Raw genomic sequence first — 23,026 nt, forward strand, 5'->3', positions numbered from 1 at the left:
TCATCCGCTTATCCGGGGTCGGATCGCGGGGGCAGCAGCTTTAGCAGGGGATCCCAAACTTCCCTTTCCCGGGCCACATTAACCAGCTCTAACTGGGGGATCCTGAGGCGTTCCCAGGCCAGTGTGGAGATCTAATCTCTCCACCTGGTCCTGGGTCTTATTATTATTATTATTATTCTAAGTTATTAGCTACAGTAGCTTATCAGAAGTCAGTGATTGCCATCATTTCTTCCAACTTATCTCTTCACCATATTTTCATCCCCGTCTGGATTGTAATTAGAGCCGTGGGACAAGATGGTTTGTCCGTTAAGGATAACGACTTAATGTGAAAGGCTCTCTTATCATAGATTTACCCATCAGGTCACTGTGCCCCCAGGCTGTGTTAACACCACGATGTGCTGTCGTCCCGCTCCGTGGTCTCTCTGATGTGGCCAGCGCAGTGAGAGGTATGCTGCAGGAAGGAAGATGTGTTTGTAGAGGTGAAAAGTGACTAAAGTCAAACCCTTCTTCTGACTTATTTCTTTAACGGTTTTCAGAATACAGAAATATTGTGGCACCTGTTGTCGGGCCGATGTGACTGGTTGATAAAGAGATGGACACAAGGCCAATGTATTTTACTTTAAGGGAATACATTATTACTTTAAATGGTTTTTGATAACCACACAAGCAATAACCCCATCAGTTCGTCATTATTTCATATGTTTTTGAGCTCGATCTTGATTTAAGAGAAGAAAGTTTCACTGTTTAATGATGGTGGGTGGAGCTAAAATGAAAATATCACTTATCACAGAATGTTTATCTGTTAGACAAATAACTTAATTAAAGTTATATGTTTAATGTCTTACATCGCAACCATTTCTAGAAATGAAGACTCAGAAAATAAAGAATACATCAAAATGAAATAAATAGATAAATATTTTGTTCAATATCAGTCAATTGCTGATCATTTAAATACAGAATAAAAAGCTATATCACACCGTTTCTAAATCATACCATCTTTTTCTGCATTATATGTTCAGTAAAAAAAGCATAAACACTGATACTGACAGGTATCAATGTCTGTGATAGGCCAGAATGGGCTGACTAATATATCAATCTAGCTCAAGATTCATATCTATGTAAAAATGAAAAACACAGGTCTGATAGTAAAAAGGCAGATTAACTCAATGACTCCAGCTACAGCCGTAAAACACTACTTTAAAATGCTCTCCTCTCTTGTGTTTAACGCCTGTCTTCTTCCATACGTCTATCCTGATAGGGATGCACTACCCTTCATTGGATAACTATGTCAAGCCAAGTGAAGTGAGCGTTAACTCATCCGGAGCGTGCACTCTGCATTTTGTCGAGCCTGGTTTTCCGTATCTGTGAGGTCAGGCCTCTCTCTGTGGGATCCTGCTGTAAAGGTGTATACACGCTCAACCAGGCGTGTGTCACATTGAATGAAAGTGTTTCTTCTTAACCGACGTAAAGAACACCGCAGACTTTTGATCGGCATCTGTTTTCGCTTTTCCTCTCAGGATTTATTGTGAGCTGAGAACTGATGTTGGTGTATTCAGGCTCGGAGAAGGATGAATGTAAAAAGCAAGTGAAAAAATATCTTTAAATGTTTTGAGATGATTATGAGCCCCATCAAGGAAGTTAAAGGGGCCCTGTTCCCTGGAGGCAGCGCAAAAAAAACATATCAAAGGCATTTCAATACTCATAAAATATTTACAAAGCTGTTCAAATATTTCATATCCTGCATTGTTTACATCCAGCAGTCTTCTTCCTCTCTGCCTCAGTACATGACTGCCTGGCATGAATGGCTTGAATGTGTATGGGTGTTCTTGTGGTTGAAAGCCCCTGAAAAAGTAAGGGCGCGATCACACTGTCCTTCCGTACCGCGGCCCGGGCTTTAGGGTACTTGTCCCCCCTCCCTCTCCCCCCGCGCCCCAGTTTGTACTCACACTGCCTGGGCCTCGGCCAATGCTTCTGGCTGTCCATACGACATCACGGCGTAACACGTCACACGCATTGATCGCGTGTGTGTGGCTTTGTTTACAAATCTTTCCACAGACCTCGGAGTTTTTGTGCGTCTTGTCGACTGTTTTTGAATATTTTCATCCGACCAAATCTGCAGTAAACACTCCACCTCCGCATCACACCAACGTGAACCTTTCACCGCCTTTGTTGGTCATGGTCCGTCCTTCTATTTTCTATGTCCGAACAGGCGGACATAACGCTAGGGCCGTAGGGCTCGTGCTCATGCTCGTACACGTGCGCACGCTCGTGCTCATACATGTGCAAACGGCTCCGCTAAAGCCCACCTCTTTCAAGCGGGCCGTGGTCGGCTGTTATGCGCGGAGCGGGTGCACTCACACTGCTTAAACGTACTAGGCTTTAGCTGAAAAAACGGTTTTGTCCCGGGACAGAAAGACAGTGTGAGTGCGCCCTAAGAGGACTTTAAGTTAGGATGTTATGTCATGCAGAGGGTGCCGTCATTAATCAAGCACTTAGTCACACATCGCCCATTTCCAACCAGATTGTCTGTCTTTTATAATGCAATACTTTAGCAGTCATCCTACAAACTTTAGTTTGATTCCATCACCAAATTTGCTACGTTAACATATTTGAATGAGCTCCGCAGGATAACACCTAAGCCACCTCTATCCACTGATCGTGAAGCTCTGAAAACGTGTATGAGGACCTTTGAGTTGATTTTTCACACTCTTTAGCTGTTTTTTGATTCTTCATCATTGTATCTAACTACTGATTGCATCACACATATGCAACCAAATTCTTTAAACAACTCTGAGCAGTCCTGCAACATTTCTTGCACTTTGTATTATTTGAAGGGCTGTAACTCAATTCATTTGATTTAGATCAGTATGGTTATCATTCAGTGTGCAGTGTGTGATGTGAAGTGTTCTGTAACCTGTCGAGTTGATTACCTGCTGAGTGACCTGTGACTAAAACTGTAGAATAAGCAGACGGTAAAGAGTCATGTTTCTCAATCTGTGTTCTTGTCTGTACTTGTGTTCTGGTGGACTTGTGAAACGTCATCAGTCGCAGCCCAAGTACTGTTCCAATTCAATAGTCTGCATCTCGCCAAGTACGGTCAAAATGACCGAATGTGACTTGCTCTGCCCATTTTATCGAGGATTCATCGGCGGTGACTGGAGTGGAAAGCCAGGTATCCCAGAATGCATTTCAACCTAACATCAGCGAAGATGGCGCAGGAGACAACACACAACTTACGAGTCATAATTTTCGAAATACTACTCTATTTGTGTCACAACAAGCCGATTTAAGATGTTTTAAGGCGATAATAAAGTTGTTTGAACTTTGAATCTTTGTCCAATGTATCAAGATAGAGCTTATTTTAAAATTTACTGAGGTATTAAAAATATGAATTAGAGGTACTGGGATAACTCAACAACCAAGACGAGCTGAGGTGGTGATGTCATCAAGTCCGCTGCTGTTCAAATTGGCCTTTGTCCTCCCGTCCTCCGCATTCTGGACTCCCAACTCCAACTTGCCCAGTCTGAACTAATAAGTACACAAGTCTGTGCTTGGCGTACTTGGTATTGAGAAATGACTACAGCCTCATGGTACACGGGGGTCTCCGTCATGTCATGCACTCACCATAGTTCGTCCATGGGTTTGACATGGATATGTTACACAGTGAGTGTGTGCAAGCTAAAAACATGCATCAAAGCTGGTGATTACATCTTGAAACACTCATCTACATCAATTCAAAAAAGTGTTTAACATAAGTAGCTAGTTTTGAAATGATCAATTAACTAAAATGAGTTTCAACACCTGAAGTGGTCCTTGGTTAGACAGGTATTTCTAGTGTTGATACTTGAATTCAATGCTTCATACCTTTTCAATACCTTTAGCATCAATAGCAAACCAGTTCTTTCCGTAACTGCTCCATTACCCTCTTGTAATAATGACTGTATCTTGTGCCAGGGCCAGTTTTGCTGCAGGTTGTATCCATACTACCTACATAAACGCGGCACTTTTTATAATATTCAGCACAGATCCAGAAGGAAGCAGCTACAATGTGGATGAGATGAACAACCTTGAGCCGATACAGATACATTTTTGTACAGGCGAAGTGAGGAGGCGACGATTGAAAGCTCAAGGTTTTCTCCGGCAGCATTTGGACTGCCTGTCCTCCCTCTAGTGATAATGGAAGATATTTGGGCAGAGGAGAAGCCTGCGATGTTTCCCTGTGAGAGCCCCCGCTGCTTGACTGCCGAGCAACCTGGCCTTGGCTGCAGTGCAACGCTAACGGGCTGCATGGGGATGAAATCACACACACACACACACACACACACACACACACACACACAAACATGGTTGTATATATGTGAGCATTTGAAATAAGAATTCAAGACAAAGAATACATTCGGAACTTTTATCATCGCCAGATGGGTTGTGACAATTTTCACTTGTTGGACCTTCTGCACAATGGTAGATTGTTCTTTATCATGTTCCATTTTCCTTTTGATGGTGGTGTAACACTAGCCGGGCATTGCCAGAAAAATTTGCAAGTGCATTTAGTCTGAGACCTTTTCAGTTCCTTTTCGATTTGCAAGGGGCGTTATCAGCGGTGCAAACCAAAATGCCTCTTGGATGAACCTACAACCAGTCAGAGCAACATTACAACATAGCGCTGAGCGACATCTGCAAGTTGGTGCAGTGCTTGATCCAATTTGAAGCAGGAAAGGGTCAAAAACGTTCTCAAATTACAACTAAACACAGTGAGAAATATACAATACAGTTACAGGACAACATGAGCCCGGTAAGCGGCGCTAGACGGAGAACATCAGTTTGGAGCACATATAGATTACTGTATTATACTCGAACAACCATATAGTGATATTAAGACACATTGATGCAGGCATTAAGAAACTGCTGTCAGGAGGCTCATCATCACTTTATATAAAGGCATTTACAGAAGGGATAGGCAAGTAACTGAACTAGCTACATCATTTCCAAGATATATTTTAACAAGATAATTTACCCCAATATCTAAAATGCATATTTTTCCTCATACGTGCAGTGCTATTTATCAATCTAGTTAGTTTTGGTGTGAGGCATGGCACTCATAGCACCAAATACTGTTTGGATGAAATAATCCATAGACTTAGTCGTGAGCAGTTTCATGTAAGAGCCATTTTCTTTCTACCAAACTACACCTGTTAATCTTATCACCATGCCGAGGTGAAACTGCTCCCAACCAGGTCCGTGGATTATCTTGGGTAACAGGGTCATGATTTTTGGAAAGAGACACTGCTGTTGAGTTTTTCAATGTATTTTTTTGACGCTTTGAGAACCACATGCTAAGTGCCATCTAGTTCCATTATAACAACTCACACCAAAATAATCTAAATAGATCAATGTTGCTACGGGTAGATTGTGGGGTGAACTGCCTCTTTAAGCTCTGTAAGACCTCTAGTATACTGCACACACGCTGGATCACGTGTTGGCCGACCACTTGAAGTCAAAAGTCTTTGTATCGGTCCCAAATGGCCACAGACAAAGTCCGGTTGAAAATCCCCTTATAGCCTCCTTCTAGCTGCATCCCACCGCCGCTCTGGTTTATCTCCAAACATTCTGTGTCTGTTGCATGCCCATGTTGTACTGACACGATTAATTGTACAAATGAAGGTAATCGTTCACACTTTGGGACGGACGCACACGCACAAATAGTGATGGAAGTTGGGTGAAGGATGGTGAAAGGGAGTTTCTGAGAGAAGCTCAAAGCAGCCCTAATTGTTAACCTGTAAATACCTGCTGTTGGCCAATCGCTGCTTAAACTGGATGTGATTGTTGGGTTGTCTGTTTTAGAACAAACTGTAGGGTTATTCCTTGTATTTCGGGGAAACCTTTGCTATGGCTATGTGGATATGTGGATAATCATAATCAACTAAAAATATTTATTTTATGGATATCGTTACCATCAACCTCCCATAATTTAAATTATGCTCAAGATAAAGAGATCATGAAATCCTTCTTAACCTTAAGTATTACACGTGGTCAACTAATGAAAAGCAACATCCTAGTGATAGTTGTGGAAGTGTCCGAATGGTCAGCTTCACTCAAGTCCTCTAAAGGACACATCTTCATGGATACATCAGAGAAATTATCTGAAATGTTGGAGATTAAGACCAGAAGGAAGACTTCAGCAGTGGCACACACTCCGAGAAGAGTATACACTGGAAGTTGGTCCAACTTCAGCATGCCCAACATTGTGTTTTGGCTCAGTTGTTAAGGTTTAGAAATAGCTCCAAGGTGATCTGTGTGCCAGTTGTCGTTCCAGGACACAGTGGCTTTCTTTGTGATGTGATGTGTTCTCCTCTTGACACTGACAAGCTTTGTTGATGACCTACAGCTCAGCCGTCAGAATCATGCAGAATCCAGGTGTGAACACAGCCAAGATGATGAGGATGATGATGATGATTATGTACTCTAAGTGGGACGTCGACAAAATATCATTGATTTTGGATTGTAAGAACTCCATGGATGAACGGCTGGCAAGATGAATTTACAAATGTAAAAGCCTGCATTTTGATAAAGAGAATGACAGAGAAATTGGATATCAGCATGTGTCAAAGACAAATGGTAAAATCAGATGAAAAAGGCACAAAAACAAATTGTATTTTTTGTGTTTTACATATCAGCTTCTCCCATTCCCGCTTTGTAATATGTGCTGTCTGAACCACTCCATGCTGCAGTACCTGGTGATCAGACAGCAAAGCCTCCGTGGGCTCTCTCACTCTTTAACATGCTCTCTCACCGAGTCAGCCGAGAAGATGAGTCATATACAGTAAAGGTCATCCATCAGAGAGAGAGAGAGATGGGGGGGGGGGGGGTTGCAGTAGAAGGAGATAGAGGGGAGAGTGATGGAGGAGGGAGGCGTTAAGTGTTGGCTTTCCATGTCAATTTTTCTGTCTGGAGCAGTAAGTGGGGCCTCTCTTCTTCTTCTCCTGGTGCTTCTTCTTCACGCACATATGCAAGATGGCCGCCTACTGATTTAGGTGAAAAGCCTAGTTCAGTGTAGAGAGTGGAAGCAAGAGGAAACAGCTCACCTGACTCTGTCTAAAGTTATAAAATATGCTAACCAACACCAGTGTTTACCTTAGGTTTACAGCTTGTGGGTGTGCGGGGGGGCACCGACACTTGAGACTCCTCTACTCTGATTGGTTGTCAGTCAGGTGCAGTGGATCTAGCAGATGTCATTAGGAGCAGAGAGAAAGAGAGAGAGAGAGGTAGAGCCATACGAGTTTTCCACAGATCATCTCTCAAGGGGTTGTTGGGATATAATGACAGTTTCAGTAAATATGAAAAACTTAATTTCTTCACAGAAGGTTACTTTAACTTTTTTTTGCCTACTCGAGGGCAGCAGGAAAAAGTTCTGAACACAACACTGATGATGTCAGCTTATCAACTAACACATGCTTGTTTAAAGATGCAGAAGATACAGCGCAACTTTGTCATTCATTCGTTTCCTTGCCCCCTGCTGAGTGTACGTCCAATATTCTCTCTTTTTTAGCTCTATTTTTAGTCTCCACCAAGACCTGAGGGAGATATCTGTCTCTTTAGCTGCCCCACTATGTTCACCAGCTGCTCTCTAATTGTATCTGTCTGCTGTTTGCTGCTGAGCAGGTAGTGTACATTGGCTTTTTACAGCCCTTTCTCTGAAAGCTGCCTGTTGCTGCCGAAAACAATGCTATGAGAGCAGTTAGAATGAACCTAATCCATAAAGAAGAGAGGAGCTACTGCTGTGTGTCATGAATGATACAAGTAATCTGAAAGGAGCATAAACTACTACTGCAGAGGTTTGGTGTAATTTTGAGCGGTATTAGTGGTTAAAAAAAGACATTTTAATGCGTTCACTGTGCTGCCCCGTGCTAATCAATGTTAGCCGCATTCGTCTGTTAGCGACTGTGAGCGACTGTCCGGGATATCTCCGTTAATAGTTGTCACACAAGAAATTGTCTCGATGACTTATTTGATGAGTGCATTTGCCAAGAAAGACCCTGGGATGATTCAACTGACTTGGTTGGGATTGGCCAGTGAGAGAGTCGATGTAAACACACAGTGTGTTAGTCCTGACCATGGCACTGATTAGCTAATCATCGGTGATCAATGGCTCATCTGTCTTTTTAAGAGAAGAGAAACCGCAGTTTCAGGTCACAATGGCAAGTGATTCAGTCTACTCAGTGGAGTGGGTGGAGTTGAAGGTCTGGACCAAGGCAAAGTAGCAGCAGTTTGAATTCAAAAGGTCACAATGGAAGTAAGTTCAAAACATACAAAGAAATCTCTCAAGCCTGCAGCATTATCCACTCATCCACTTTCCTTCTGAATGTCTTTTTATGCTCCAAGAACAGTTTTACCATGTTTTCTCAATATTCATTAGAGAAGGCCATTAGAGCGGTCTCTATGCTTTTAATTGACAGCCTTTCATTCTTTTTAGTTTGATGCATTTCTTTTTTTTTTAAATATTACGTATTTGGCATTTTCACCTTTATTGAACATGCAACAAACGCCCCCATCTGGAATCAAACCTGCGGCGTTGTTATTGTGTGGCATGTGCAGTCGCTCTGTCGGTTACCAAGGCGCTCAAGTTTGATGCATTTTCGTACAATTTGAAATATGGGTAGATGCTGCTTCCATTTTCAGTTTTTCAGGTAAGTCCTCTGGTCACATGCATATAACCTACTATATTTTTTGGACATGGCATACATCGCTATAATGTGGCCAAAAGCTGAAGTACAATTCTGAATATGATTGATACCAATGCCTACAACCAGCTGTGGATTGGAATCCATTTTAACTGACAGAAATTGAAGCTAACAACATGTGCTGATGTTTCTTATATTCAATATGAAACCACCAAGTATTTGAAACTAAAAACTCGACTGATGAGACTTTCAGGACAGTCACCCATACACATCTCTATTATGCAGTCAAAGTTTCTGTTTTTTTAAACTGGACTGCACAGTTTTCAAATCCAGAGGAAAACGTTTTTTGCAGTCCGCCCACTCAAGTTGTGTTTTTAGATGATTAATCACATTAGCGCTATAATTGGAGGGGTTCACCCACCTAGCATAGCGCTATGGCTACCAACAAGTTTAGCAGAGCAGCAAACAACAAGTGCAGATACATGGCAGCCATTACAGGGACTAATTATGGAAAAGGAAAATAATGGCTTCGATTTCTAATAGAAAACCAGAAGCACTTAAATTTGTATTTTAAAAAAGATGCAGTAAATACCCTTCCGTCTGGCACTAAAGCAAACACTAAGCATTACTTGCAGAAACTATCTAAGTGCATGTCGGCCAGCCTGTCAGGGAGTTCCTCCTGTGTCTGAAGATGGAGAGCTGTTACCTTTTCCATGTCCTCCATCCCTCCCTCGCTCCTCGGCGCGGTGATGCTTGGCTCAGTTGTGGGGAGGTTTGATAGATGGCTTCCCCACTTTTGGCAGCCTTATCTCCGGCCCCGCCAAGCGATCGTCATCTGCCACTTATCAGCCCTATAAACACCCCCCAGAAATACTCTGTGTATGCTGTGGAGGAACGGGAGAGGAGAAGGGAAGAGGATAGCAAATGGGTGACAAGAAGATAGAAAAAGATGGAAGTGAGCGAAGAGGAAAAGGGAAGGAGGGGAGACAGAAATGGGATGGAGGGAACGAGAGTAAAGAGGCATGAAGATAGACTATATATTGTGAAGAAGATAGAGAGAGGAAAGGAAAAAGATAAGGCAAGGAGAAGTTTGAATGAGACGAGGAGGAGAAGAAGAAGAAGAAGAAGGAGGATCAATTGGGACAAAGGGGGGAATAGATTGATGGTAAGAGGAAGAGAGGAGACCTGAGAGAAAAGTAGTCAGGAAGGAAGGTAAGGAGAGAAATGGAGGGATGAAGAAGGAAGGAAGTGAAGGTAAGGAAGTGGTGGTGTAGGAAAGAGCTGAGACTTGATGCAAAATTTGCACAAATCCAGTTTGCCATCACATTTTTGAAGCCAGGACAAGGTTTGATTTCATTCTCCCCCACATACTGGAGGTCAGTTCCATTTGTGGAGAATTGGGTTTTTATGACTCAAGACTTGATTTCTCAAAGGTCACCTCCACTTGGGGAATATTAGTTTTTATGACATTTCCCTCTAGAGAAGAAACCCTTTTTTACACACTCCCCAACTGCTCCAGTGGGAGAGCGGCTGTTTACTGTGTGAATGCCAAGCAGCCAGTTGATGGAACAATCTCCCAGTAAAACCCGAGGTTAGGTTGTTGCTGATTTATTTGGGTTTATAAGTCATAGTTAGACTGGTGATTTGCTAATGAACGCTTGTTATTGGACCAGGGCTTCCGAGAGCAGCGAGGCATCGGTTGATGCGAGGTCATTAATTGTTGTAGGTGGTGGGGATATGTTTTCCTGCTGCGGTCCCCAGTGTCATATCAGCTTAATGAATTGTTTGTGTAAACTAGTAAAGGTGTTTAATACCTGCCTTTTAAAATGGGAATGAATCAAACGAAGCAGAAGCGACGAGCTAAATGCCATCAATTAAAGCAGCGAACAGTGTTCAACACAACAAGGCAAACAAACACATTAGGGATGTTGTGTAATTGCATCTGGATAATGCCTGAGTCCAACAATATGGGAGGTGTGGACTCAATGACCCCGGTGTTAACTTTACAGCAAGAGGTTACATCATGCTAACGTAGGAGGCACAGTTAGATCGCATGTTGTGAAGAACTGCTCATAGTTTGACTGTTCTTCTAAAGTTTGAAGGCGAGTCTTGGAGGAAATTTCAAAAATTGGATCATTGGAGGAGATCCTTGAGAAATGTAGCTGTTTAATTCAGATATGGAGAAAGTTAATTAAATGCTCAACTAATCAAGTCTTTTATATTAACAATGAATCAAAAGGTATCAGTAAAATAAATCTGTAACTAATACTTAAAGGTCTTGTCAGATGATGAGCGATTGATCAACTAATAATTCATACTCAATAAGACAATGTATGTCTGGGACCATTTCTCTTGGGTCTCGGGTCCAATAATACATCTACGATTAAAATGACCTGGGGAAAACCCTGCTGTCATCCCCAAAAGACCAAAACCTGAACTTTTATTGAACTCGCAGAGCAACAATTCACCTTTATCTCAGGAGCACAGTGATACAGGCTGTGAAAAAGACTCAACTGCAGCCTGAGTGCTCCTCTACTTCTCGGTTGAAGATTTTCTTTTATGTTCTCTCTTTTCTCTTACCTATCCATCCCTTTCTTGCCTTTTGTCTTTTCTTTCTTCTTTCCTGCCTCTTTTTTGTCCCATTCTCTACTTCTGCGTTCATGTCTTTCATTGCTCCTCTTTCTCTATCTCCTTTAATCACTTATTTCTACATCATTTCCCGCTCTTTCTCCCACCTCTTGTTTTGTCTCCTCCGTCTGTCTATCACTCTCTGTCTTTTTCTCTCCCCCCTTAATGGTCTCTCGTCCCCCAGGTGGCCCTGGATGCCATTGCGGCCCCCTGCTTTTGAATTTAATTACACATGGCATTGTCTTCATGGAGCCCCCTCACACACACACACGCACACACACACACACACTAATACAACCCAAGCCACTGCTGCCGGTTGTTACTGCATCCTACATCACTGCAGGCGATAACACCCAGGGGTGGGGGTGAGGGGGGGTAAACAAGGAACAGATTGAAGACTGAAAAGTTGATATCGGAAATCAAATTAATGCAAGTGAGAGCGAAACCATATCTAATTAGGATGGCTTTGAAAAACCGACAGGCAAATCTGTTTTGACAGACAAACTCATGACTCGTAGCTGCGATTACGAGATGAAGAGTTAACTTAGGAAATGTTTGAAATGTCTGCGTTTTATGGAGGAAACGTCTCTTCTGTGTTGGCTTCACATGACACAGAGGGTAAGACAAAATAACATAAACACTTCATGGATGTTTTATTAGTGTAGATGCAGTTTTTCTACTATGTTGTGATCATTTTCAGATCGGCTGGGATTTTCAGATCATCATCGTGAGATTTCTTTTTCTTTTTTAGTACGCTCTAAGTTTGGGCACACATGATTATACCTTTTCAGAGCACTATTAGTTTCAGTGAAATGCTATTTGGCTATTTTACAGAGGCAATACACACACACACACAGGAGTGGAGTTTGCATGTTCTCCCCGTGTCTGCGTGGGTTTCCTACGGGTTCTCCGGTTTCCTCCCACAGTCCAAAGACGTGCAGGTGTTCGGTTAATTGATGACTCTAAATCACCCGTAGGTGTGAATGGTTGTCTGTCTCTGTACGTCTCTATGTGTCCTGCAATAGACTGGCGTCCTGTCCAGGGTGGACCCCGCCTCACGCCCGATGTCAGCTGAGATCGGCTCTAGCCCCCTGCGACCCCGACAGAGACAAGCGGTTGAAGATGAATGATGAATGAATAACTTTAATAATGATTAATTTGAATGCTTTTGAATAATAACTTTGTGTCAGCAGGTGTGACCTCATACAGCATGTTCTTTTACGTGTTTAATGATTAATTATCTGATTATTATGTCGACAGTGAACCATTTACAATCTGTTGCTGTAACTTTTGTCAACAATGCAGTTTTATTTCCTCCTGTCACTTTAAACGTAGCTGCCCGGCGTCATATTCACATCTGACGTATTTTTTTAAATGGATTTGACTTTGAGCACTGTTTCATCAGCTATATACATGTATTTTTCTTTGTCTTATCTTGAAAGAAACAACATAAAGTTTATTCCTTATGTCATCGCTGTGGCAGTTTGTTTTCAGCTGTTTTAAGAAAATAAAATAAAGACTGTATCAGTCGACTTCCTAAAGGATATTTCCTGGTGTGTACGCTGTAAGTGCACCATGTTTAAAATAGTTCACACCTCATTGAGGCACAAAACTTCTCCGATGACTGTTTGTATCTGGGATAAGCTTAGCCACTGAAACAAATGGCTGAATTTCACTGTCATAACTTCTACTGACCTCTTCTTCTTCTTCTTTTAGCTTTTTTTTTATGTCTGCTGCAACATTTTTCTGTGCTGCCTTTTTTATTATCTGCAAGACATTCGGTGATGGTTGGGAGCATTGGACCAGATCTTGCAGGGGCACAGGAAAAAAAAAACAGCAAGCAATATATTTTAATTTGCCCAGGGATCGTGGCTCTCATGATCAACTAATGTGATTACATCCCTGTACCGTGTCACTGCAGCGATTGCACTGCTCTTCCTGCCTTTGGTTTTGAAGGATGGCTGTTGTTTTCTTCTCATTATAGGACTCATGAAATGTACCCGGGAGGGTGAGTGAGACGTATGAAGGCTAGCTGGGTGGGTGTGGTTAGTCGTTGAAATAACGACCCCTCAGTGCCATAAAAGCATCTATTCTGTTGGTCCAGGACTCGTGGAGCCAGCCTGGGCCTTTCCCTTTTGTCAACAGTGAAAAATGAAGCATTTCTGAATCCCTGGCACTCGCTGTGTTTCCCTCTAGGCGCCTCAGATACATTGAGTTAACATAAAGCAAAATTCAGGACAGGGGCGGCCTGGGTGACAAATGAAGCGCCTCTGTGTGTTTTGGAGGGAAAATAAAGGGGCCCCTTTTGTAGAAATGAGATTTTGTCCTTGTTACTTCCTTCAGGCCCAATTTTTCCCCCGCAGTCCAAATGTATCTGAGAGGTACAATGGAAGATGGAATATTCTTGAAATGGAAAACAGAGCATAATCTGTGTATAGATCATTTCCTTTCAACTCCCCCTTCGTATGTAGTCCATCGCTGTTTCATTCCCATTTTGTCACATTATGGCTTATTTTCACACTGCACTGGCAGCCGAAAGAAAAGTCGGCAGTCGGTCTGATCACAAGACCAAGCCCATTGCAGTTTCTTAAAAATTGATCCAATTTGGATTTTGGAGAAAAAGCTTGCAGGGGTACAAATGCGGCACCTCTGCTTGCCTCTTCACGAGCAGTGCTCTTCTCCGACTTGGACTCATTTGCAGTCTGCAGGAGAGGAGAGGAATGGATGGTCTGGGTAGTTCTTGGCTACATTTCGAAGTGGCCGCAGTGTTTTTTGGGGTTCCAATAACTTGTTGGCTAATTAGAGGGAGCTTGCCACCTGTGATGTAGTCACGTTTGCTGGCCGCATGGCAAACTCTCCGGGGAACTAGGCAGGCTCCCATGTCGTCTGATTCCCTCCCAGCAAAAATCATGTCATGTTTGTTTGTGTTTGGGTGTAGCAGCCTTTTTACTCTGATTCTGTATCAGGAAAAAAGTGTGTGTACATGTAGGTGTTTCCTTGATATGCAACTCAAACTCACCAAACGTACTGTAGGCCACTGATTCTTCTTCTTCACTGAGTCTGATTCCAAATGTGTCTGCTGTTGCCAGCGCTGCCTGAATTTGAACTTCCATATATCCATCTTCAACTGCTTGTTCTTATCGGGCTCGCTGAAGGTGGGGGCTGGAGCCGGTCCAAGCTGACATTGGGCGTTAGGCGGGGTACACCCTGGACAGGACGCCAGTCTACGGCAGGGCACATAGAGACCGACAACCATCCACACTCACACTCACACCTACGGTCAATTTAGAGTCATCAATTAACAGGTGCATGTCTTTGGACTGTGGGAGGAAACCGGAGAACCCAGAGAAAACCCACGCAGACACGGGGAGAACATGCAAACTCCACACAGAAAGGCCCCAGCCGGGATTCAAACCAATAACCCTCTTTCTTTGAGGCGACAGTGCTAACCACCACACCACGTGCCACCCTTATTTGAACTTAAAGAATCATTTAAAACATTAAAACAAGAGAAGAGAGATGGCCAGAAAGAAATGGCACTGACAAAAGGATTGACAGCATTAGACTGAAACCGATTTTATCTGTAAAATGAAAGTAAGTCAAAGCTGCAATAAACCGCATATTCTTTATATCTAGAGGGTCGAGCTTATAGCTCCAGTGGCTGAAAAACAAACCTCTTCTCACCCCTTCCTCCTTATCTGTCCCAAAATGAAACTTTACAGATGGAGATGTGATATCTGGCAATAATACAGACATGTCTGCAATTTGGGCCAGCAGCATGACGTCAACTTAAAACTGCCTCCTTCAGTTCTTTCCATTTCTTTTGCCTGCTGAGGCAGAGACAATATTGGAATCTGGCAAAATGTGTTTCTGGTACGCTGCTTTTTCAATTGTTTACTCTGACAGTATTTACAACCTTTCTGATAATCTTAATCCTGAATATAACCACTGACTGGACTCTGAAGACCACACTTGAATAACTGAAAGTAAAGTTTCTTTTTAGTGATTTTCAGAAGTAGGATATATGGGTTTGTAGCACCCAATAATGTCATCATTTCCTGAAAACATAATACAATTTGCACTCATCTCATCTCATCTTCATCCGCTTATCCGCGGTCGGGTCGCGGGGGCAGCAGCTTTAGCAGGGGACTCCAAACTTCTCTTTCCCGGGCCACATTAACCAGCTGTAACTGGGGCATCCCGAGGTGTTCCCAGGCCAGTGTGGAGATATAATCTCTCCACCTGGTCCTGGGTCTTCCCCGAGGCCTCCTCCCAGCTGGACGTGCCTGGAACACCTCCCTAGGGAGGCGCCCAGGGTTCATCCTTACTAGATGATCCTGAACCACCTCAACTGGCTCCTTTCAACGCAAAGGAGCAGCGGCTCTACTCCGAGTTCCTCACGGATGCTGAACTTCTCCCCCTCTCTCTAAGGGAGACTCCAGCCCCCCTCCTGAGAAAACCCATTTCGGCCGCTCGTACCTGCGACCTCGTTCTTTCGGTCATGACCCAGCTTTCATGACCATAGGTGAGGGTAGGAACGAACCACTTTTCCTGTCTGACCTAAATAATAAAATGCCAAAAAATATTAATATTGATGTGAAGTCAAAAGTAGAACTAGTACTATTATTTATTTCAAATTCCATTTGATTCTTTTTGAATGCGGAAATCTCATGAGATGAGGTGAGGCAAAGGAGAGACACTCTTCAGGACACTTGATTGACACTTGATGGAGATAGAATCGACTCTTTTGCCTTCATGTCATCCTCTGATTGTGTCTAATCCGAGATCCACTCGGGTCTAATGGACGATCCATGTGTCTTTTCCCGATAACGATGTACCACGTGCCGTATATTGGGAATTTCAGGTTCTTCATAAAGCCCAGAGTTTGCACTTCCAACACGCAATCAGTATTTAATGTTGGTGTTTTCAGCAGGCTAACGTGTAAACTTGGACACTTTACATTTCATCATCAGTTTAAAAAAAACAAAACGGTGTAACATTATCATAAATGTTATTATTAAATCTGCCAGGGTATTTTATTACATTATTGGTCAAGTTATAACATTATTGGGTATATCCTTTTTTTTTTGATTGTTTCCTTGTATCATTGTCAACAATGGGGCTATTAACATGTTTTTCTTTCAGACTAATGGGAATACAATGTCCAAAACACACATTTATTTTTTTATTTTCCTACACTTTGTCTATTTATGTCTGTAGATTTCTCTGAAATGATTTGTTTTGCGTTAATTAATGTGTCATTTGTATATTTAAACAGAACATTTCAGATAATATGTAAAACAGAAACTGTCATAAAATTGTCTTAACGCGAGTAATTAACTGGGGAGGTTTCATGGTGATATCTATTAGTTAAAAATTGTTGCCCTGTTCACCTGTAGTGTCTCAAAAATATGTGGAATTGTATTAACGCATATCTTTAAAGGCAGTTTTCTAGAAATTAGTTTTTCTTTTTCTCTCTATATTCTGAAGGCTCCTTTATAAAGTGATAAAAAGTGTCATGCTAATATCTATTAGTATTAGTATCAATGTTTTACCCTGTTCACCTGTAGTGTCTCCCATTTTTGTGCAACAACTACATAATCGGGGGCTAAAGGTTTCAGTTTGTTTGATTCAATATACTAATTCAAATAGAAGTAAGCTGTACCAGTTGCAAAGAGGCACTGACATGAAGTAACATGGGGGAAAGTGCAGCGAAGTCACTGCAAGTGAAAGAGAATGAATGAATGCAGCTTCCATCAGCCAATCCAAGGTTAATCACGTACAGCTGCTGCACTGCACTCAACCATTCAAGCATGATGCACTTCTGGCCACGCCCCATTCAGTGATGTCACAACTGTTTTTATCTTTGACGAGTGATCAAAACACCGGAGACAGCAGAGTGCTGAAGACATCGGAGATCCCAAACAAGAAGCAAACCGTCAGACACACGTTACACAGAACCAGAATTCTTTTGAGACGCTCCTCAGTGAATATAGAGGAAGAGGCGACGCTGACAAACCAATTCAGCCACTTCAGCTTCTGTTTCTCACCGAAGGGAGTCGAGCCTGAGTTGCTACCTGCTGACAGCACTATTAAGACATGTCGGCCCACTTGGCTATATCGCCGACAAGGTGTTCATACGTCTCTGTCTGGTGCCTGGAGGCCGACCAGTCTGCCGCTTCCCCATTAGAAACAGTTCACAGTGTTGTTATTACAGTATATGTAACCCAGATGAGACTATTCATGTCATACTCTTTAAGGTAATATGCAGTAACCAAAATATGCCTGCACCTTAATTGTTATTTGTAGGTTTTAGATGATTATTATGCTTTATAATTAAATATATGGTAAGAAAGCATGTTTTTGTCTATAGGTGAATGCTGTGGTTTGACTGTAAAGAGCTACTCATTTAGGTGTTTAGGGTCTTCGGTCACACAATGCAATGCAACACTAAAGAATCATGCTCTGACAGATTGAAAGACTGATTATAAAAAGCTGAATTTAAAGGACTACGGCAGAGTCAAGGCTCACTATTTGCATATCCTTCATCTGCCTGGTGTGTCAACAAAGGAGACTCGCGCTCTGTCTCAGCATCGGTGTATTCAGATGCAAAGTAAAGTGAATGTTATTATGTATCCTTTCTTTTTTTTCCATAACAATGGCTTTAATATGTGCTCTGCTGTGAATTTCAACTGTAGCCCTGCATTTGTTCCATTAAGGCGATGAAAGAAAAAGAGCTTTGTGCAGGGGTTTGATTTTATTTGTGTGAAAGTTTGTTGTAATATTTGCCTGCCGGCTGGTCAGGTTAGGAATTCATATTTGGTTAAATGAGGATATGCTACAGTAATAGCTCATTTTGTTCTGGAGCAGCAGCATTTATTGTGGAGCCCTGTGGTGCTACAGGAGAAATTGGCATGTAATTTAATGCAACCTTTATTTTCTGTGAAATTTAAACAAATGACCGATGATAATTAGGCCTCCGCTCTCTGTCCATGGTGCTGCAGTAAGCGCCAAAATAGATGAAAGGTGTTTTCACTGCTCATGCAAACATTCGGCTTTAAGAGCTGTATGTTTGTTTCAAAACAATAGTCCTTTAGGTCATGTCCAAGCCCCAACCACAGCCACTTCCTGGTTTAATAAGGTGCCAAAAATGTATGTTCTGTGTGTCCACTAGGAGCAGTTTGCACAATAGAGCAGTTTCTCATTGACCCCCATGTTAAACAGGCCGATTTCACAGCATCATTAAACCTGTTTAAGGCCTGAGACAAAAAAACATTCTAGTCTGTGTGTTTAGGTCATATCTCCATCACAACACTGAGGGTGGTGAATGTTTTTGTTCCAGGCTTATTTTTATTTTATTGGAGGTTAAAGTTTATGACTAATTAGGGGCGTGGCCTCTTGAGTGACAGATAGCCGCTCACCCTCAGTTCTCCTCTGAGGTAAACGTCAGACAGACGGACGTATCTCCCTCCCCCCAACGTCACATACATGCCCTTTCTTTGGTAAGAGGAACTGAGGCGGAGTCAAAGTCTGACAAGATGGAGGCTCCTGTCGGCGAGTACGATCGGATCAAGTTGAGAGAACGGACCTCGACGGAGACGCTACGTCCGTTTTTTATACAGTCTATGGTCATGTCACATTGATATACCTTGGCTTCTGCTTGCGGAGATATTTTACCCATTTAAATCCAGGCATGTGTCATGGCTCTGTGGGCATTGTGTTCAGATGAAAGATGGAAATGACAAAATTTGCCCTCATCACCCTCCGCTAACATCCGCTGGATAACGCCTTTCGCACCAAAGCTGTATTTTTCTGCAGTGATTTAGGGCTGTCTAAATATTGTTTTCATTCATTACTCCTGCACATCATTAAATTAGCCTAGTGACTGTTTACTGCAACAGCTGACGTTATCTCCATTAGCTTAGTTTAAAGTAAAGCCCTCTCTTCGATGTGGCTGTTCAGTTTAAAGGTGTATACATATTGTACCTTGACCGTTCATGGTGGGGTGTGAGATGTCAACTCTGAAGCCATTTCTCAAAACCCTGTATTCCAAGTTCGGACTTGTGAGCTTAGTAGTTTAGACTTGGCAAGTTTGACTCAGGAGTCCAGACTCCAGAGGACGAAGTTTGGCTGGTGATGTGAAATGCATTCTGGGATACCTGGCTGTCAACACAAATCAACTCCAATGCATCCTCGATAAAATGGGCTGAGCATGTCACATCCGGGCGTTTGGACCATACTCGGCGAGATGAAGACTATTGTACTTGGGCTGCGACAGATTACATTTCACAAGTCCACCAGAACATTAGTACGTACAAGAATGCACATTGGGAAAAGGAGAAAGCCTTTTTGACTTTGAAGATGTTTTACCTCTTACGTCCTATACAGCTCAAACCCCCCCAGATGTCTCCGTACAGGTGCCACTGATAACAGCTAACAAGCTAAATTGCGACGTCACTGATGACCCAGCCTCCTACTGCCGGCCTAAACAACACCTAAAACAACAACAACAAAAATAGGTTCATCATGACATTAAAGATAATGGGGGGGCGCGGCGGCAGTAGCTCAGTCCATAGGTGACTTGGCTGGGAACCGTAGGGTCGCTGATTCAAGTCCCTGTGTGGACCATGTATGGAGCGTGGACTGGTGGCTGTAGAGGTGCCAGTTCATCTCCCGGGCACTGCCGAGGTGCTGTTGAGCAAGGCACCGAACCCCCAACTGCTCGGGGCGCTGGTCACTGGCAGCCCCCTTGCTCTGAGGTCGATCTCTCCATTAATTGGATGTATATAGGTCCTGTCTGTGCATGTGTATGTATTTCGTGCCTGTGTCTGTAACATGATTAATAATAAGAGTGAAAAAATGTAATTTCCCTGTTGCGGGATCAATAAAGTAATTCTTCTTCTTCTTCAATGTAATGTTACAGCTCTAATATGAATCGTGGAAACTGCTTCTCTAATCCAACGACAGTAGAAAGTTTTCGGCTCAATGTTTTGCTGTCATCTGTAGTTTTACTGATCAAACGTGTTTGGGATCGATGAGGTTCTGGTTCTACTGTATACAGTATGTTGTGTGTTTAAAGTTTGGAGGACGTGATGGATTTTCTGTGAATCAGTCGAGTGTAGAGTTCAAAAGCTGCTTTGGTGGATTTGGGAGCATCGATTAATAGCTGCATCTGCACACACACGGAGGCATACTGCACACTATTGTGGACACCAGGGATTAATCACATTTTAAGTTCATCCAGTTTAAACTGCTTAGACTAAGTATGGATTTTGCACTACAGGTTGCTGTTGTGTCGACTGATTCATTTTTTCAAAAGCTAACCACTTTTGTTTCTACACACAGAGGGTGCTGACGTTATTTTCTCTAAAACCATAAACAAATCCATGTTTGACATTTTTCAGTTGATTGACGGTTGTTCCCCCCTCCCCCCCTCTGTTCTTGTCTCACTGTAGTTAAGCAAAAAGAGGCTCTGGAGCAGGAAGCCAAGCTCAGCATTCTGGAAGCTGGGGTTGCCGACGTGAGTACACCCGTTGACACTTTTCCTTTCACTTTCAATTTAAATCACATGTCCTAAATCCTAAAATGAAACAGAATCACCCTGCTATAAATGGCCAAAAGTATGTGGACAAACCCGACATTGTGCACTTGTGGAACCCGGCTGCAGGGATTTGCTTCCTGTCAGCTACAAGAGCGTCAGTGAGGTCCAACACTGATGTTTAGCAATCAGGTCTAGCTCACAGTTGCCGTTCCAGTTCATCCCAAAGGTGTTGATGGGGTTGAGGTCAGGGATCTGTGCAGACTAGTCAAGTTCTTCCACACCAAACTGTGTGAAGACCAGCTTTTTTTATGGAGCTAGTGTCATGTTGAAACAGGAAATGGCAGCCCGATCTTATTCCCAGTTGTCAAGAATACCACAACCTGTTTGATAAGGACCAGGCACCTTTTTCCACGGTAACAGCCTTTCAACTGTAAACATGTCTGAACTGTTGCCCTCCAGAACAAAACGACAGGTCTATTACGCACCACAAGATTGCTGAACAGTGTCTATCCCAGTCATACTATAATGAAATCTGAACTGAGAGCAAACCCCAGAAGTACAGCACAACTTAGTGTGCAATAATTGGTTTATTTATTATTATGCACAATAATATCCATGAGCATTTTTTGTTCCTCTATGAGCATTTTTTTTTATAAAATTTGAATTGGCACTTACATCTACGTTTGTAAACACTGTAGTTATATTACAAACGCACTTAATTCCTCCCACGATCTTTTCCTAACCCTCACAAAGGTTTTGTTGCCTAAACATAACCAAATACTTTGATTCCCAACATTAAGCACGTAAACCAGCCACTGACCAAAAGTACTAAACTATATCCCGCTGTTAAGTCTGACGTAACAACCTTTCATAACGCGATTTCCGCATCCAAACGCTCCCTTGAAATAAAACAGACACAACGGGCGAACAAACAAACCATTACGATCGCCTTTAACGTCAGTGAGACTTTTTCATCCATAAGAAAGAGGTAAAATGACAATTTCAAGGTTGTTTTTTTTAAAAAACTCAGATCTGTTCAAACAACAGGGAACACGGCACTGCTGCGTTAAAGAAATACGAGGCTTGGACCTTCTTGATCCCGGAAATCCTATTTTGATGAAAGGGCGTTACATCACAACGTAACAGCGGATAGACAGGGGTGTCTGTGTATGAAAATATGAAGCCTAGCAAGGAAAACATTTTTTTAAGTTGATGTTCATGCATTTAGGGCCATTGTATGAAGAGAAGGGAAAAATTACAGACCCAGGGTAACAGGGTAACATTATGAGGGGAAAAGTGGCAAATTTATGGGAAAAAAACTTTAATTAACATGTTCTCTGAGATTAAAGTGGTGAATCTGTTTTACTCATCTGTACCACTGTTTTACAGTATGCTACACTGCAAATAGTGAATTATTGAGGCAAGTTTAAACAAGAGCTCTCTGTTTTACAAGTCTTTGGCCAAGTCCTGTAAAGGAGCTGCTGTCTTCACCAAAGGCTACTTATGCATGACATCATGGGACCATGTATGCATTCTTCATTCTTTCTAAACTTCAAAACACAGTATTGTTCCCTGTTTGCTGCGGTACATGGCGTGTGGTAGCACCTGTGGTGAACCTGAAGTGATGTAGCTCAACAGGGAGTAAAACAAAACCGGATGTTTTTCCTTTTTTTCTCATGAATCTGCCACTTTTTTCTCGTAGATTTGCCACTTTAATGTTAGATAATATCCAAGTTTTTCCTCATAGATTTGCCACTTTATTATTAGATAATATCCAAGTTTTTTCTCGTAGATTTGCCACTTTAATGTTAGATAATATCCAAGTTTTTCCTCATAGATTTGCCACTTTTTTTTCTCGAAATATTACTCCCCTGCCGTGGGTCCCTAATTTATTTATTATTTATACAATAGCCTTAATACACTGTCATATTTAACAAACAAGAACATCATGATGATAAAAATCCTCATGTTTTTTTCTGGAAAGACACCCTAAATTCAATTTGCCTTTCTTTCCATTCTTGTTTCTTTAACCTTTTGTTTCTCACTGTATGGAGTACAGTCCTTTATCATAGTACTTATAATCATACTATAATTAAGCAGCATTTCTGATGTTTGGCACCCACTCTATTCCTTCTTCCTTTCTCTTTCTCTCTCAGCCTCTCTCTCTCTCTCTCTCTCT

At 42.2% G+C, this 23,026-nt stretch overlaps 1 protein-coding gene across 1 annotated transcript in view; it reads left to right on the plus strand.

Moving 5' to 3' along the window:
* LOC310957503 (receptor-type tyrosine-protein phosphatase N2-like) overlaps positions 1-23,026 on the plus strand; it is a gene marked incomplete at its 5' end in the record, with an annotated part of 214,287 nt that overhangs the window by 96,180 nt on the left and 95,081 nt on the right. Inside the window, one exon of the mRNA XM_083928087.1 lies at positions 20,762-20,826. Within this exon, the coding sequence (XP_083784213.1) occupies positions 20,762-20,826 (65 nt within the window). The remainder of the gene's footprint in view (positions 1-20,761; positions 20,827-23,026) is intronic.

The sequence above is a fragment of the Echiichthys vipera genome, assembly GCF_963691815.1.
Source record: "Echiichthys vipera genome assembly, chromosome: 15".
NCBI lineage: Eukaryota > Metazoa > Chordata > Actinopteri > Perciformes > Trachinidae > Echiichthys > Echiichthys vipera.